Source organism: Mycteria americana, chromosome 6 (genome assembly GCF_035582795.1).
Source record: "Mycteria americana isolate JAX WOST 10 ecotype Jacksonville Zoo and Gardens chromosome 6, USCA_MyAme_1.0, whole genome shotgun sequence".
Lineage (NCBI taxonomy): Eukaryota > Metazoa > Chordata > Aves > Ciconiiformes > Ciconiidae > Mycteria > Mycteria americana.
The window spans coordinates 32,606,704-32,622,177 of NC_134370.1; the positions used below are offsets into that span (position 1 = coordinate 32,606,704).

The following is a 15,474-nucleotide window of genomic DNA, read 5'->3' on the forward strand; positions in this document are numbered from 1 at the left end:
GTTGGCATAAATAAATGGATGTTGTTGGATAAATTGGCTCCTTCACCATGGGCGTGCTTCCCTGGCTATGTGAATTGATTTCTAGTGTATCGTCTGGCTTATATAATATTGCTGTCCACTTTGCTGGTAGAAGTAACAGCTCTTGGGGGTGGGGTGGGGTGGATCATAGACAGGATGATAAGGATAAGTTTTAAGGATGTGCATTTCTTGAGTTGGTTGTTGGAGGATGGAACTTTTGCTGTCCATGCATGAGGCAACAGTAGCTTTTGTGAATTTACCTTGATTCTCATAACACTTAACTTGTCTCATAATGCGGTAGCCTGATAGTGTTACATATACCCCAGAGGCTCCTTTCTAATTCTCCTGCTTAAAGTTTAGGTCAGAGGACGTGAAATGCTGCTTTGGAGTGATGTTTGCAGTTGTTTGAATTTGTTGTTTTGAAGTAGGTGTTTTACTGAGGCACAATGGCAGATTGGTTATGGAAAAGAGATCATGCAGCAGTGTTTTGGTTTGCTTAAAATTTCTAGGGGAGTAGGAATGTGCAGTGAGTGGTACATGCTCCTAATGTGCTGGGGAAACAACAGAATAGAGAAATCTTTTGTAGTTAGTTCTGAAGCAATGTTGTGATGCTTAGACTGATGTTCATCCCTCCTGCTTTCAGCAAAAGGCATGATACAAAGGAGAACACTCTAAGGGGGGGAGGCCCCCCCAAAATTGAAGTTTCTATTGGCACCTTTTGTGCATATGTATCATTGCTGCTAATTAGACAGGCAAGCAAGGCTAATATGTTCCTTGCTTGTCAATACTGCTCAGAATCCAAATGAGTTTCTCAGTACCAAAGAACTGGGAGGTTTTATCAGCTTGTCCAGAGTTGCTACATTTGACTGCTTTTTGTAAATGGCCAGAGAGTGTTTTCCTTTTGTGCGTGCCAGAACCGAGCCTGAGCCACGCTGACGTTAAAATAATACCCAGTGTGTATGTGCAAAATAGTCCCAAAAGAGGCAGCAAAGTCAAGCATCCCTGTAGAATGCTAATGAAGGTGTGAAAAAATAATTTTATATTGTTATGATTTGTAATGAAAAGGCAGGTGAAAGAAGCAGAGGGTGAGAAAGTGCAGTTTATTCTGTGCCGAAGGGCAAAAGAAAACATAATTATGGAAGAACTTGCAAAGAATGGAAATCAAATCTGCAGTATTCAGAAGAGCAGCTGTTTATGTCCCTTGAATAATTGAGATGGTTTGCAGTTAATTCTACCTCAGAATTAGTGTTGAAGGGGGAAAAGAAAAAAATAAAATCAAAGCTGGTTCAGTTCTACTTAGTGCCTCAAAATAGTATTGATGCCATTGTGATTAATGTGTAGCTCTGTAAAACCGTGCTCTATTCAAAATTACTAGAATGCTTATTCATGTTTTTAAATATAAAGCCAAGCTATGATTCTGGGAGAAAACCATTACTAATGGAGTTACATTTTGTTGAGAAAACAGAAGTACAGTTATTCTGGAGAATTTCTGTGCTGTCAGGTACTATTTAGCTGCTTTAGGGATTATTATTATTAATTAAGAAAAACTAGAAAATGTTTAAATTCTGTGATGTTTCACATCCTCAACTACTTACATTGCTAAATTGTTGCCTAAAATTTTTTTGAATGGTTTTTTAATACATACATTATGCAATCTTTGCTGGTTCCATCTTCCAAATCCATGCAACTGCAAAACCAATAGCAAAACTCAGCTATAAAGCAGATGATTAGCTATAAAGCTGTTTCTGCTCTCAGAGACTCTTACCTTCTTTGGAGGAGCTAGAGAGCAGTATCAGATCCGTCTTTTGTAAAAACAAGGCCATCTCTTATCTGTCACTACTGCTCTCAATTAATGCACTTTTATCACTGGAGTATGCTTTGTACTGATTTCATGGTGGTAGCTTTTCCACACAAAATGTAGCGTGTTCAATGAAGATTAACCCAAAAACCTTACTTGGAAAACAACTGGTGCATTTGACCGCTTGATGGCATCACTCAGTTGTATGGAAACTAAACTGCTTTGCCAGGAGAGCAGTTTTACTTTCGTGCTTGGTGTGAGAGGACTTTCATGTTTTATTTTAGACTATTAAAGACTGAAGAGAGCTATTAATACGCTCCCATAAATAAAATGAAAGCCACAACTCTAGTTTTGATAACTGTTTTCCTTCTTTATGGTATATTGCTTACCATTTTGAAATAATTTCTTTATCCGTATAAACACTAACGGAAGAGCGGTGAAGACTGCTCTTCTTCCTGCCCCTGGTTAACTTCTCAAGGATGGCAGCTAGTGGTTTATCAGATTGATACTGACACGAAGAATGTTGTGATGCACTGAAATGCCTTTTTGGTTTGCTTTTCTGGGGAAATTGCTTTAAACCTCCAATTGCTGCAGTCACTATGCATTCTAGGGAAAGGATTTATGCAATTTTGTGTGTTCACTGTAAGTCCTGTGAAATAAAAGCATTTTGTAACCTTCATACCAAAACTAGATGATCTGTCTGTGTGTCTGCAAGTGAACGATAGTTTACTGAAAATGCTGAACCAAGGGGGTAATGGAGGAAACAAGGCACAGTGACTATTATTTAGAGGTAAAGGACAGTTCTGGTAATGTTGGGGGAGTTCTGACAGTTTATACATGCTGAGAACTGGCCCACAAGACATCAGGTAGTAAAGCATATGGTTGAAAGCAAGCAGAAGATCTAAATACTGCTTCTCCTATGCAGCCAGCATCAACTATTAATGAGGTGCCCTGTTAGCGCTCCGAGCAGTGACACAAAGGAGATGGAGCCAGCTTCTGATCCCAGAAGAGGTAAACAGGCAGTGTGGGCAAAGCAACACAAGGAAGGTGATATCACCAGTGTGCCCGTCTGTTCTGCGAGTAATGATTAGTGTGTTTCTGGGGGGGAAAAAACCCTTGAAAAAGATATATAAAAACCTATTCCTTTTTTTCCTCCCCCTATTCCCTCTTCTTGTTCAGCCTAGGCTGCTGAACGCTGGAAAAACAATAAAAAGACAGCCCAAGAGTTGGGGGGGAGATCTCTAATAACACTTTTTCTGAAAATCTTTTGGTAAACATTTCAAAATCTCATGCTTTCCTTAGCTTTTGAAATATCTTTAGATGCTGCTTTATCAGGGATATTCTGATATACTGATTACATGTACACCTAAATATGCACAAATGTATGTACTGGTTTTCTTGAATGTACATACTGGTTTTCAGGAATCATTTCCTCATAACTCATGGTCTACTGAAATAATCATCATTATCTTAGAAAATGTAAGTGATGATTCATATCTAATTTTTGGATCACGAAGTGCTTTGAGCTGGCCTGCTGATAATTTTACCTAAGTTGGAGACTAGAGTGTCCAGCCTATAGCTTGACTTTACCCATAAAATTTATGATGTTTTTCTAAAAGAAAAAAAAAGTGTCTATCACTTGACTTGCCATTCTTATTTCAGTTGCTAAGAAAAAACACCTAAGATTCCCTTATCTTATATTTTCTAAGAAAAAGAGAGATAAAGAAGGATGGAAAAATAATTCAGAAATGGGTTAAACAGTAGTTATTCAGTTTTTTCAATACATTATCTAGTGTAATGGTTTTGGTTGGTAGTTATTAGGAGACTAAGTAGAAAAAAAACCCCACGGAGGGCTCACAATGACAATTCCACTGCTGGCAAATACTATGTTTCCTCTATCATTGCACTAAAGGAAAAATTTGAGCTTACCAGAGGTCAGCAATGAGCTTCTCTAATTTTTGTTGAGTTAGTGGTAGTCTGTGCCTCACTGGCAGTGTCTCGTCCATGTGTAGATGCTAATGATCCTGCTGCAAGTTGGCTTACACATCTTTCAGCTGTGTTGCTGTAAGTCTGTGATTTTAGGGACCGTCATCCCAGGTTTTATTGCTGTTGCCAATCACTTATTAAGGACCTTACATCATACGTATTTACGCAAGGGGAAGTATCAGCATCTTGTCCAGAGATGCTCTGGCAATATGGTGTGAGTCAGAATTTGAAGCTCCTCTGAGCTTGCGAGCTGACAGGAGGTGTGCTTGGCTTCTTGGAACTGGAGAGAGCCCTGCACTGATTTATTGTGAATTCTTCCCAATGTGGGTTTCATGGCTTCAGAAAAAGGTTTTTTTGACGTGAGGCTTTAGAAAACACGGGGTTTGAGAAGGCAAACATTAGTTTGCTTTGTCTTTGTGTTGGGTACATGGTTCCTTTGGTTTAAGTTTATATCGTGTTTCTGTGAAGTCCAGCAAGAATATTACCTATCTGACAAACTCCAGGCATGTTCTGTCCTCTTTGGTTCTCAGACTGGTTATTTATTTATTGCAAGAGAGTCTGCAGTATTTGTCAGTGATTGCATTTGTATTTTGAATGCTGGGATAGTCACAGATGCTCTCCAAGGCCTTTCTCAAAATGCATTATTATACATGAGGAATAATTTCATGATTTGAAATTCTCCTTTCTGGTAGAAGACTTAGCATCATGTTTGGGCTCTGAATGCTAGCAAGAGGGGAACAGAATTGCCATCAGAAGCTATGATGAGGCTATGTCAGACTTTCCTGTGGCTTCCAGAATAATCATATCAAGGACTGTGGGATCTAAGAATGCCTGTATCCTAGTCCCAGATACAGAAAAGAGTTGTTTAAATGAAAGGGAGGAAATATTTATTGCTCTCAAATATTATATCCAAACCCCATACACATCTAAGCTGGGGTGGTTAAGGGGTTTGTTTGGTTTGATTTTTGCATCAAACCAGAGTGGACTAGTTGTGAATTTGCTTTCTTGTTTTAAGACACATTTTGTTTTGATAGAAAGTCTGTGTAATGGATTAAGAAATATTCATCTTCACTACATATAAGGTGATACAGCAATAAAAGTGCTACATAAAATATTTTTGCTGTCTACGTTTGTTATCTTTTTTCTCTATTAACAATTACTCTGTGACAAGTAACTATAGTTTTTTGTAGGGTTTTCATAATAAAAATAATAAATTCTTAGTTATTTGAAGAAACATAGTGTAAGTGCAGAACGTAAAGGTAAGTAAACGCCTGCAGAAATGGAACAAAGAAAAACATACTTATTGCTGAGTATCCAAAGCAAAGACAACTGCATAGTATGGCGTTAGGTGCCAATGATGCAAATTCATTATGAATTGCCTTTCTCAGTTAATGAAAGAAACTGAAGAGTAAGCAAACATCATACAATGTAAAGTAAGGAAAAAAATATTCTTTGAGAAACCCCATTTAGTGAAGCATCAGGTTGAGTGAGTGCTTAGATGACTAATTTTTACTGTAGTCCTTAGTTCACCAATAGTAGGAGTGAATCTTTCTATAGATCAATATTTTTAATAGAGACATTTTCAGTGATATTAATAAGCTTATTCTATAATTTTGTCTGCCTGATGGACTGGTTTTGCACAAAAGCATTTAAATTTTAAAGGCCTTTTGAGGCCTAAAGAGAATTAAAACATAGATAGCTAATAGTCTTTTGCCATTTTTCTGTGTGACTGAATTAGCTGTAGGTTTGTGCCCCTGACTTCATAGAAGTTTGTCATGTATTACAGCAGAAATATTTGGGTTTTGTTTAGATGTGTGTGAAAATGTTCACTTCTCTGGTTTGTGTTGTTTTGGTTTTAGCTGAAGGAATTGTATCATCATCCTCTTGATTTTGAAATATTGCTTGGTGGGCTCCAGTCTTTTTCCTTGTATCGTCATCCTTTCTATCTCATCTCAGTGCTCCAGACAAACCTCCCAGAAGGACTTTTCCAATTTAGTTTAAGAATATCTCTATGGATGCATTTCCCAAAGACGCATTTCCCATCTTGATTAAAGATACATCTTATCAGCTTTCTGAACTGATATATTTTTATTTCCTAAGTCTTTGCTATTCTAGTGTTTCACTCAAAACTTTTGTTATGTGTATCTGTTTATATAGAAAATTGGCTAATGAACCAAATTGCTGATTAAATTCTGTACACATAAGTAATACAACAGCTAGTTCCTTGTGTGTTTATTTGTGTATAGCACATGATATTTTACTTGCTAGGCCAGTTGGTAGATTTGTAAACTATGCACTTTCAGCAGAATAAATTACAGGCCTTGATAATCTCATGGAATATTAGGATTTAGGTTCCTGAAATAGATTCCCCACCCCACCCCCTGAATTTGCTATGTTCTCTGGAATGTGATGTTTTAATGATAAAATGATTTATTTCCCTACTGGTTTTCAAAGACAAACAATGTGAAAAATTAGTTTTCTATCAGATTGACCGAGACAGTAGTACTAAGGCAAGCATGAAGCCCCTCATCTCAGCAGGATGGTAGCTTTGAAACCTCATTACAATTACTTAAGTGCCAACTTTGTTGATCATTTCATCGCACAGTACTGCACCAGAAATGTCAGGTATATGCAGTATGGCTGGATTTCCATTCTCTTGCCAGATCTGAAGTTCTCTTCCTTCTTTTGAAAATCTTTCTGAGCAAAAAGGCAGCAACCTCTCACTCTTCAAACAGTGAAATTTTTTAAAATACAAGTTATTTGTGATTAGGATGATTCTCCATTTGCAGTGCAGCAAAGAGCTCCTAAGGGTTAGTCAAACTGAAAAAGAAGAAAAAATTTCAAGTAAAAATAAAAAACAATTCAGAGAGGATTTATCATATATGATCAGATGGTGTCCAAAGTGGGTAGGACCAGCTATAGTGATACACAGAAGTGAGAGACAGAAAGGCATTGCAGTTTGAAGAGGCAGTGTGAATGCCAGTAGGTGGATATATTGTTAGATCCGAAATTACAGTGGCAGCTGGTCTATTGATAATTGTGGAAACAAAGGAACAAGTTTCTACCCTTTTCTGAATAATAGGAAACCACTGAAAGGGAGACTGAAAGATGGTCATATTGTCATGTTGCCAGGAGCAAGATAACAGTTTCTCTTGGAGTATTTTGATTCCCTGCAGTTTGGAGAGAGAGGGATTTAATTACAGAGAGATCTGAGCTAAAGTTCTTAATGCAAATATCCCTATGAAGATGGTGCCAAATCAGGACTTTGCCATCTGCACCGGTCTTCAGAAATAGGATGGCAATACACGAGGCAATGGTAGAAGAGCAAGACCTTAAATATGATTGTAGCAAAGCAGAATTCTTGCATCATCTTGTATGCCGTGAAGAGTCCCACTGATTAAAAAGGTCGTATGGATAAGGTGCAGTCTGAAAAATAATAGCTGCTCTTCCAGACTTGTGTGATCTTAATGGGATACGACTGGAGTTAGAGATGTGGGTCACAGAATGAGAGAAAAGTTTAGTATGTATTGCTATGATGTAAGGGTCAAGTTAGACAAATGGATGTTAGAAGATGCCCAAAATATATTAACCTGTGTTACTTCTGCCAACATCATGACAGAGATAACATGGAGAAGCTAAATGGAAAAAAACAAGGCAATAGACAGAGAAGAGAGCAGACAGCGTCTTGTGAAACTCTGTAATGGAAATAACAGTTCAAGATGTAAAATGTCAAGCAGATGTGGAAAGGGGAGCTTCTGAAAACAGACTTCAAAAGAATAGGTTAGGAGAGACACTTCACTGAAACAACTAAAAACTGGATTAATCAATAACTTGGGAAACTTCAATGAAATCGAAGTATAAGCTTGAGAGATAGTCTGTTGATGGAGGACATCACTGATGAACAACTACCATGAAATAATTTCATCTTCTCAAATAGATGAATGCAGAAGTTACTCTTTAGGTATGGTGATGTTCATGTTTTCATCATGCAAACATGCACATTTCTTACTATATGATTTGTAGGATGTTGGTATCGTCTTAAAAATTCAGCCTGATGGTGATGAAGGCATTCAGTACAGTAAACTAATAACTATTGCCATTCATTGTAATGATTTAATCCCAGCCAGCAACTAAGCACCACACAGCTGCTCGGTCACTCCCCCCTGGTGGGATGGGGGAGAGAATCAGAAGGGTAAAAGTGAGAAAACTCGTGGGCTGAGATAAAGACAGTTTAATAGGGAAAGCAAAAGCCGTGCACACAAGCAAAGCAAAACAAGGAATTCATTCACTACTTCCTATGGGCAGGCAGGTGTTCAGCCATCTCCAGGAAAGCAGGGCTCCATCACACCTAACGGTTACTTGGGAAGACAAATGCCATCACTCCAAATGTCCCCCCCCTTCCTTCTTTCCCCAGGTTTGTATGCTGAGCATGATGCCATATGGTATGGAATAGCCCTTTGGTCAGCTGGGGTCAGCTGTCCCAGCTGTGTCCCCTCCCAGCTTCTTGTGCAGCCCCAGCCTCCTCGCTGGTGGGGTGGGGTGAGGAGCAGAAAAGGCCTTGACACTGTGAGCACTGCTCAGCAATAATGAAAACATCCCTGTATTAACAACACTGTTTTCAGCACAAACCCAAAACATGGCCCCATACTAGCTACTATGAAGAAAATTAACTCTATCCCAGCCAAAACCAGCACATCATATAGCAGTGAAATCTGGAGGAAAGATTGCTAGAACATGGTGTCTTTTTATCTGTGGAACAAATACTTTAAAAGCATTATTTCTTGAAACTTATCTATGTAAATATATCTACAGGATAAACAAATACAAAAGCATCTTATTTAGAACAATATGAACTTGTTATAACTACAACTATAGTAATTAAAGGTCACTAAAGATCTCAAGATGTTTTGATTCCCCTTTCCCTTATGTTAGTAGGTTGACATGAACCAAAGCACTTCAGATCTCTGTGTTTCAGCTTTAAGGAAATCAAGATGCGTGTTATGAAATTGATGTGCAAAAATTGCAGGTTCTTTTGAGTGCTTATGAAGCTGCAGCTGACATACAGAATTAATCATTTACTCAGTCACAGTCAGGGATGCTTGATTGTTGCTGAAAAGCCATAGCTAGTATGAAGTAAAACAGAAAATTACACATCTTTTCTCGTGTCAAAGTTGTGTATGCAAGAAAGTACAGGCATGTGAAGTGAAAGCCTAAAAAAATTGTCATCAGAGTTTTCTTCTGGGATTGTATAATCCTTGAACATTGTCTTGCTAAGGAATTTCAAGATGTCTTAAGAGTTAATGATTTTTTTAATGAGTTGGAGTCTGTTATGTAGTTGTTCCCCATTGTGTTACTCATGTAGAAAGTAATACTTTTCTTCTTTATGTGCTAAAAGCTTATTCTCACCCTTCAGTGTAGTAAGTGTGGAGAGGTTGAACTTCCTGGAATCCATTGTATTTTTATATAGCGAAAGTCTTCTATTAGAATTATGACACGTTCTGTTTCACATTCTGTGATTTGACTAAAGAAAGCAATTCAGAAAATATGAAACCACTTTTACTTAGTCACTCCAGTTTTTTATTGCCTGCTATACTATTTCAAAACAGAGAGGCAAGAGGAGATAACAATTACAGTGTAGCATATGCTTTCAGGCAGAACATAATCAATTGACAAAAATATTAGAATGTAGAAGCGTATTGACTAATTCTTCTTTTTAACCCATTGACACAAACTACAACACACTGGGAAAATGCCTCAACAAAACCAGTCTTTGCTGAGATATTTCAGCTGTGTTCGGTGGGCTGTGCTGGGAGTTAAGGGGGCCCATTTACTGTGATCTGTCTTATCTCTGGTCTCTTTGCTGCTAATGAGTGAGCAGCTTTTGATTAGTGTCAGCTGCAGAATGAAGTTATCTCTTGTTATACAACTGGTGATCAGCTCTGTTCCACGACTAAGTGACTCTCTGAATACAGCTTCCCATCAGAAAGGGCTTGGGGTTTTTTTTTCCTCCTTCTGTCTGTTTTGCGAGTAAACTGTTCCTTCTACAGACCCATGTGGCTTGCTTCTCTCACCCTTGGTGACAGCAAAGCTTGCTGGTTGGTGATCTCTGCAGGGGTTTATCGCTCAGCTCTGCTGTTCTCTCCCTCTGTTCCCACTTCTCTGTTCCCTCCCCTACTGTGACTAAATAAATTACCTGTATGACATGTTCAGTTTTCTCTGGCAAGAAGCCTGGGAAATCAAATCCTCTCCTGAACCTGGGTCTCCCATTTGGCAAATGTAATGCCTCCCTGCTGTTAAATCACGTCAGCTCTCAGGAAAAACAAAGAACAATTTCATATAACTATAATCAACACAGAGTAAATTTAGATAATGCAGCTGACATATGTTTATTGTAAAGATCATCAAGGAAATAATTTTTAAATCTTTCTCTGTTGCATTAGGATACACGTTGAATGTTCTGTGCATAGAGAAGATAAAACATTTTTTTCTGTTATCCCATATCAAAGTGAAATATATGTATTTTCTGTCTGCTCTAAGAAGATACTTGGTAAAACATTTTGTTGGTTGCATTAGAAACAGTTTTATGTATTTAATTACTGTGGCTTTATGCAATTAATATTAATTGATAATTAACTGTTAATGACTAGTAATTATTCATAACCTGTCCAGTCCCTTTGACTTTTCGGCCTCTGAAAGTGGAGATATACCTAAAAGTGTTTACAGGAGGAAAAATAAATCCTTTTAATACATTGTGTTCATTTTTCTACCTTTCCGCTCAGTCCGTTTCCACCGGAGCTCGGAGGCAGCAGGTCAGTAACAGGGTGGCAGCACGTCTCTCCTGCGTTACCAGACCCAACACGTGCCCCGGCTGTCCCGCAGCACGTGCCGTGCGTGGGCAGCCTGCTCTCCCCCGTGCCGTGACAGTCACCTTGTACGGGGGAAGCACCAGCACGGGCAGCCTCCCCTCTCCAGCTGGAAGCTGAATTTCCTGCTCGGCTACTCTGCATGTCCCGCGGGGGCTCTCGGTTACACCCCAGAGACTCTTTCGTTTATCCACTGTTAGCAAGCTCAGGTAGACTGCAGCAGGACTGTGGCACATCTCCAGTCACCTCCTGTCTGGCTTTATTGTGGCGGGTCTCTGTCCCGGGGAAGCAGAGTGGCTGGTTTCCTTTGGGCCAGGCCGTGCTTGTGCAGGAGGTTTCTCGGGGACTGAAACAGGTACTGAAACCCTGAGCTCGCCCCAAGGCCTCTTCAAAGGAGGAGAGGAGGAGGAAGTGCCAAGTGCCCCTGGGGGACCCTCAGGGCTGGTGCAGTGCTAACCTACGAGCGCTGTGCTGAGCTCCCAGGGGCCAACTTTGCTCCCGCTTACTCAAGATGGTTAGTAAAAACGGGCACCAACAGCTGCCTTATAGTCTTACACAGTCCTTACGCACCACCGCTGACTAAATAGCTGCTGAGTTGTAGCTGGAGGCCTTGACTGGAAACGTTTTCCAACTCCAGCTGAAGATCAGGTTGTCTTACTTGGAGGAGTCCTGGGAAGAGCGAGCCGTGCTAGAGGCTGCCGGATGTCCTGAGCAGCAGAGCAAGGCTGCACAGGGCTCTGCCCAGCCTGCATGGCCTGTGTTTCAAACTCACCTAACACGTCATTCTCAAAAGCAGATGGGCTCAAATGTATATGCTGTGATTTGAAATGGTACGTGCTTTCCCGCATCTTTTTAAAGACAGCTACAGTGTTAATAATTGTCATTCACGAGTTGCCTTTGTTCTAACGAATGCCTTTGTTGTTTCTTCGTTGCTTTGAGACACACAGTGAATATTTTTTCATCAATTTAAAAATCCTTCAAAACCCTATTGTATAAGACACATCCTTGAAACTGAAATTGCTCTTTATTGTCCTAAGTCTTCATCCAATGTCCACAACAAAGATTAAGAGGTGAAGGCAGTGAAGTGGGTTTTAAAAGATGGAAGTTCAGTTCCTGCTCCCACCAGGAATGACCTGAGGCAAGTGCCGTAATCTCCATCCGCATCGGCTCCTGTCTGAAGAAATGGCAGTAGTAATGTTATCTGTCCTCATCTTTGTCTTATCAGTACAGATTGCAGATACTGTCTCCTACTGTAAAGGTACAGGACTTAACTCTGAAAGGCTTCAGCTGATACTGTAGTATAAATGATTTCAGCCCTGTGTTAATGGCAAGGGTAAAGCCTGTCTTATTCCCTTCCCAGCATCTAAGTTGGCCAAAGGACTTGTTGAGCTTGTTCTAACCCGCTTTATTTCTTGCCTTCTCCAGCCTGTGACCTGATGACCCTGGGGATCTTAGCCTTAGTGACGTCCACTGGTTGTGCCTCGGCCAACGCCCTGCAGTCCCTGACGGATGCCATGCACATCCCACACCTTTTTGTACAGCGCAACACAGGAGGCTCCCCACGCACAGCCTGCCACCTGAACCCCAGCCTGGAGGAGGAGGAGTACACGCTGGCTGCCCGACCACCAGTGCGCCTCAATGATGTTATGCTGAAATTGGTCACTGAGCTGCGGTGGCAGAAATTCATAGTGTTTTATGACAGTGATTACGGTAAGTAAAGTGGAGAATTTCAGCCACTATTAAATTGATTTCTTTTTAACTGGGAGATGGGGAGGAAAACATAAAGGGGGGGGGTGGACTATAACTTGCTGGGTTCTTCACTGACAAAAGGGAAAGTGTTTCAAGTGGACGCAGGTCTTTGTTCTGAAGGAAAGGTTGCTGTGAAAACTAGTTCTCAGACAAGCAGCAAAGTTGCTTAGCAACACCTACCAAGACAGCTGAAGTTCGAATCATCTCATACTTTTTCAGTAAAATATTAATAAAGTGTTGACATTGATTGGCAGGGGTCACAGAGCTGTTCAAGGAAGTCCAACATGTCCTCTACCCATTCCCAGAAAACACTTTCTATCAAAGCTGAGTACTGTTCTCTAAAAATTAGTTTTCACAATAACTATTACCATTTCTTTTTTCACATGCTTCCTCATGCTATTCTCCATTTGGACTAAATTTCACAGTCCTGGCATTAAACCAAAAGGTAGAGTTAACATTTTCAGTACATCTGATGCATTTCCTTCAGCAAAATTTTTACTTTGGACGGAAACTTGAGGAAAAGGAGTTTCTGCCCAAGCAAATTTAATACATTATGATGGGTGTAAAGAATCAATGAAAAAATAAATCTCTCATTGTGCCAAGCTCTCAGAGTGAAAGGGAACTGCATGCATAATTTTTTTTATCCGGCCCCTCCCCGCTCAACTGATATGAACACTGTTCCATATGTTTCACTCGCAGTATTTTCAGCACTCTCATCTTAGGATACAGGATCTGTAATAGAAATAGGATCTGTAATGGGGAAAATACATTCTGTACGGTATGTTTTAAAACCCTGCAAAGACTTTTGGTTTAAAATGTGATGCGTAAGCTTTTGGTGCCGTGACTTACTACGAACAGAATACAGAGAAAGGAAATTAAGGTTAAATTGCAGTTAGAAAATAATCTTACATGTATCTGTGCATATAGTTTATATTTTATACATAGTCTTCCATAACTACAAAATAGATCTTTATTTGCATTCTCCCTATATAATGACAGATTTTCAGTGGTGAATCAGAGAGAAAGAACATCTTTGGTTTTGAAGTTGGGCTACTCCCTGTTTAAAACAAACAGACAAACAAAACAAAAAGGCTATGCTAAAGGGTCCTGAGCTCAAATGAGTTCTGAAAGTCTTGGGTGCAGCTTTCTGTTCCAGTTGTTAGATATGTCACTTGCTGTTTCTTCAGCAGGCAGATTGAAGATGATGAGGGTGATTTAAGTGGGAAATCAACTGAGACTGTAACATCCTTTTAATTATATAGAATTATTTTAAGCATGTGAAGGCTGCCAGGATACTTGTAGAGTTAATCTGTAGACTCAAAAATCTAGCAACCCAGCAAATAAACTGCCATGTAATTACTGTCCTATCTAATGCTTGACCAGTGAATGCTTTGAAAGCAAAAACCACAAGGTACGTGGTAGGTGTTCTTTTGGTGGCCTTCTGGTAGTGATGAGAAAACTGCTATGTAGCAGAGGATTGGGCTTAAAAAGTTAAAATTATTCTAACAGTTATTTCCAAGAATGAAAAAAAATTCTTAAAAGGATGTCTTACAAACATCCTTTTATAGTTGCTGTTGTTTCTCTTCTGCTGATTTGTAGCTTTAACCTTCCAAAACTGCTTAAGTCGGGGATCTTTCAACCCCTGGGAATTCTCGCCCTGGTAACACCCCAGTTGCTCTGTGTACAAACTGCTATCGCCCATTTTTCCTGGTAGCAAACCTGTTTACTGAACTATGGTATCACTTATTCCAGTATCACTTATTCCAGTAGTACATCTGTGTTTCTTTGCCTTTTTCTGCAAAGGGTTAACATTGCGGTATCAAATGCTGAAACCCTTAATTCACATATTCTGTAAATTCAGTTATGATCAAATTTCTCTTTTCCATTTACTGCAGACTGACCTTCAGTCTATACCAGTAAGACAGACACTAAAAGGGGATGGAAAATTGCCACAGGCATTCTGCTTCTTCCAGTGCAGAATATGTTGCATACTGCAGCTACCCATGCACTGTTTCCTCTCTTCTTCCTCTCAGATGCGACAACCATCTTATACTAATTCCACTAGAAGGATTTTTTCATAAAAATTTGGTGGGAAGAGTTTCCGTAAAGAAGCCAGCTGAACTTTGCCAGGTCTGGGCAGGCATCGGTGAAGAGGGGGTAGATAACCTAGTTCCCAGGATATTGCACACTGAGCTCAAGAACAGCAGCCTGGCTCCCAGGGCATGCCCATTGCCCTCGTGAGCTAGCTTCAGTAGACCTGTGCTTACGCGTCTCCAGCAACACTTCCCCACTCAATATGCAGGAGTTGACTGCTGGCCATGAGGAGGGAGGTCACTTGAAGAACACATGTTTACAGAGAGTTTCCAGCACTGGGCTTCTGTGGTTTACTGTAATAAATGGTCCTTCTCTACCTGCTCTCTGGAAGTTACACTATTCCCTTGAGTAATGTTTTAATTTGTCCATCTGCTAATCTCTAAAAACCAGCCAATCCCTTGGTGTCCTCCTTGTGGAAACTGTCAGGTTTTCTAAAGACAAAATAATATTGTACAGTTTAAAGAAGTCCCATGTTTATAGTAATGCTGTGCTATACTGGAGCTGAAAATTATTTACCTCATGAATTACTTGTCCCTTATCAGACATACATTTTGGATTATAATTTCTACACTGGCTAAATCAAGGAAAAGTAACAGACTTGGCAATTAGAAGTACAGAGTAGTCACTGAACAGTGTAACAAGCCCCTTAATATTGTTGTGCTTATACAAAATATACCTTGTTTTACACCGAATCTACAGACAGAAATCTATATTCACAACTTCAGTGAAAGAATATGGTCCTTTCCAGTAAAACGCCTTAAATTCTGTAACAAGAAATGGAGAGACTTCACAGGAAAGATGTGGAAGTTTTAAAGAAAAAGATTGCTAAATGGAAATGGTAGAAGCAGGGTACAAGCTGTGGCGTCCCACTTAACATGAAACCAGCTTTTAAATTTTGTCACTTGTGGTGAAGAAGTGGATAATAGCAAGAAATGGGTAATAGCTTGGTTCTGGAGAAGTGACCTT

The 15,474-nt window shown here is 39.7% G+C and overlaps 1 protein-coding gene across 7 annotated transcripts in view; it reads left to right on the plus strand.

Annotated features, from left to right (window-relative positions):
- The window catches only part of GRID1 (glutamate ionotropic receptor delta type subunit 1), a 563,457-nt gene that overhangs the window by 224,656 nt on the left and 323,327 nt on the right, over positions 1–15,474 (plus strand). For all 7 annotated transcript variants that reach the window (XM_075505260.1, XM_075505263.1, XM_075505257.1 and 4 more), the window contains one exon: positions 12,091–12,375. In XM_075505260.1, coding sequence (XP_075361375.1) covers positions 12,102–12,375 — 274 coding nt within the window. In that variant the 5' untranslated portion in view covers positions 12,091–12,101. The remainder of the gene's footprint in view (positions 1–12,090; positions 12,376–15,474) is intronic.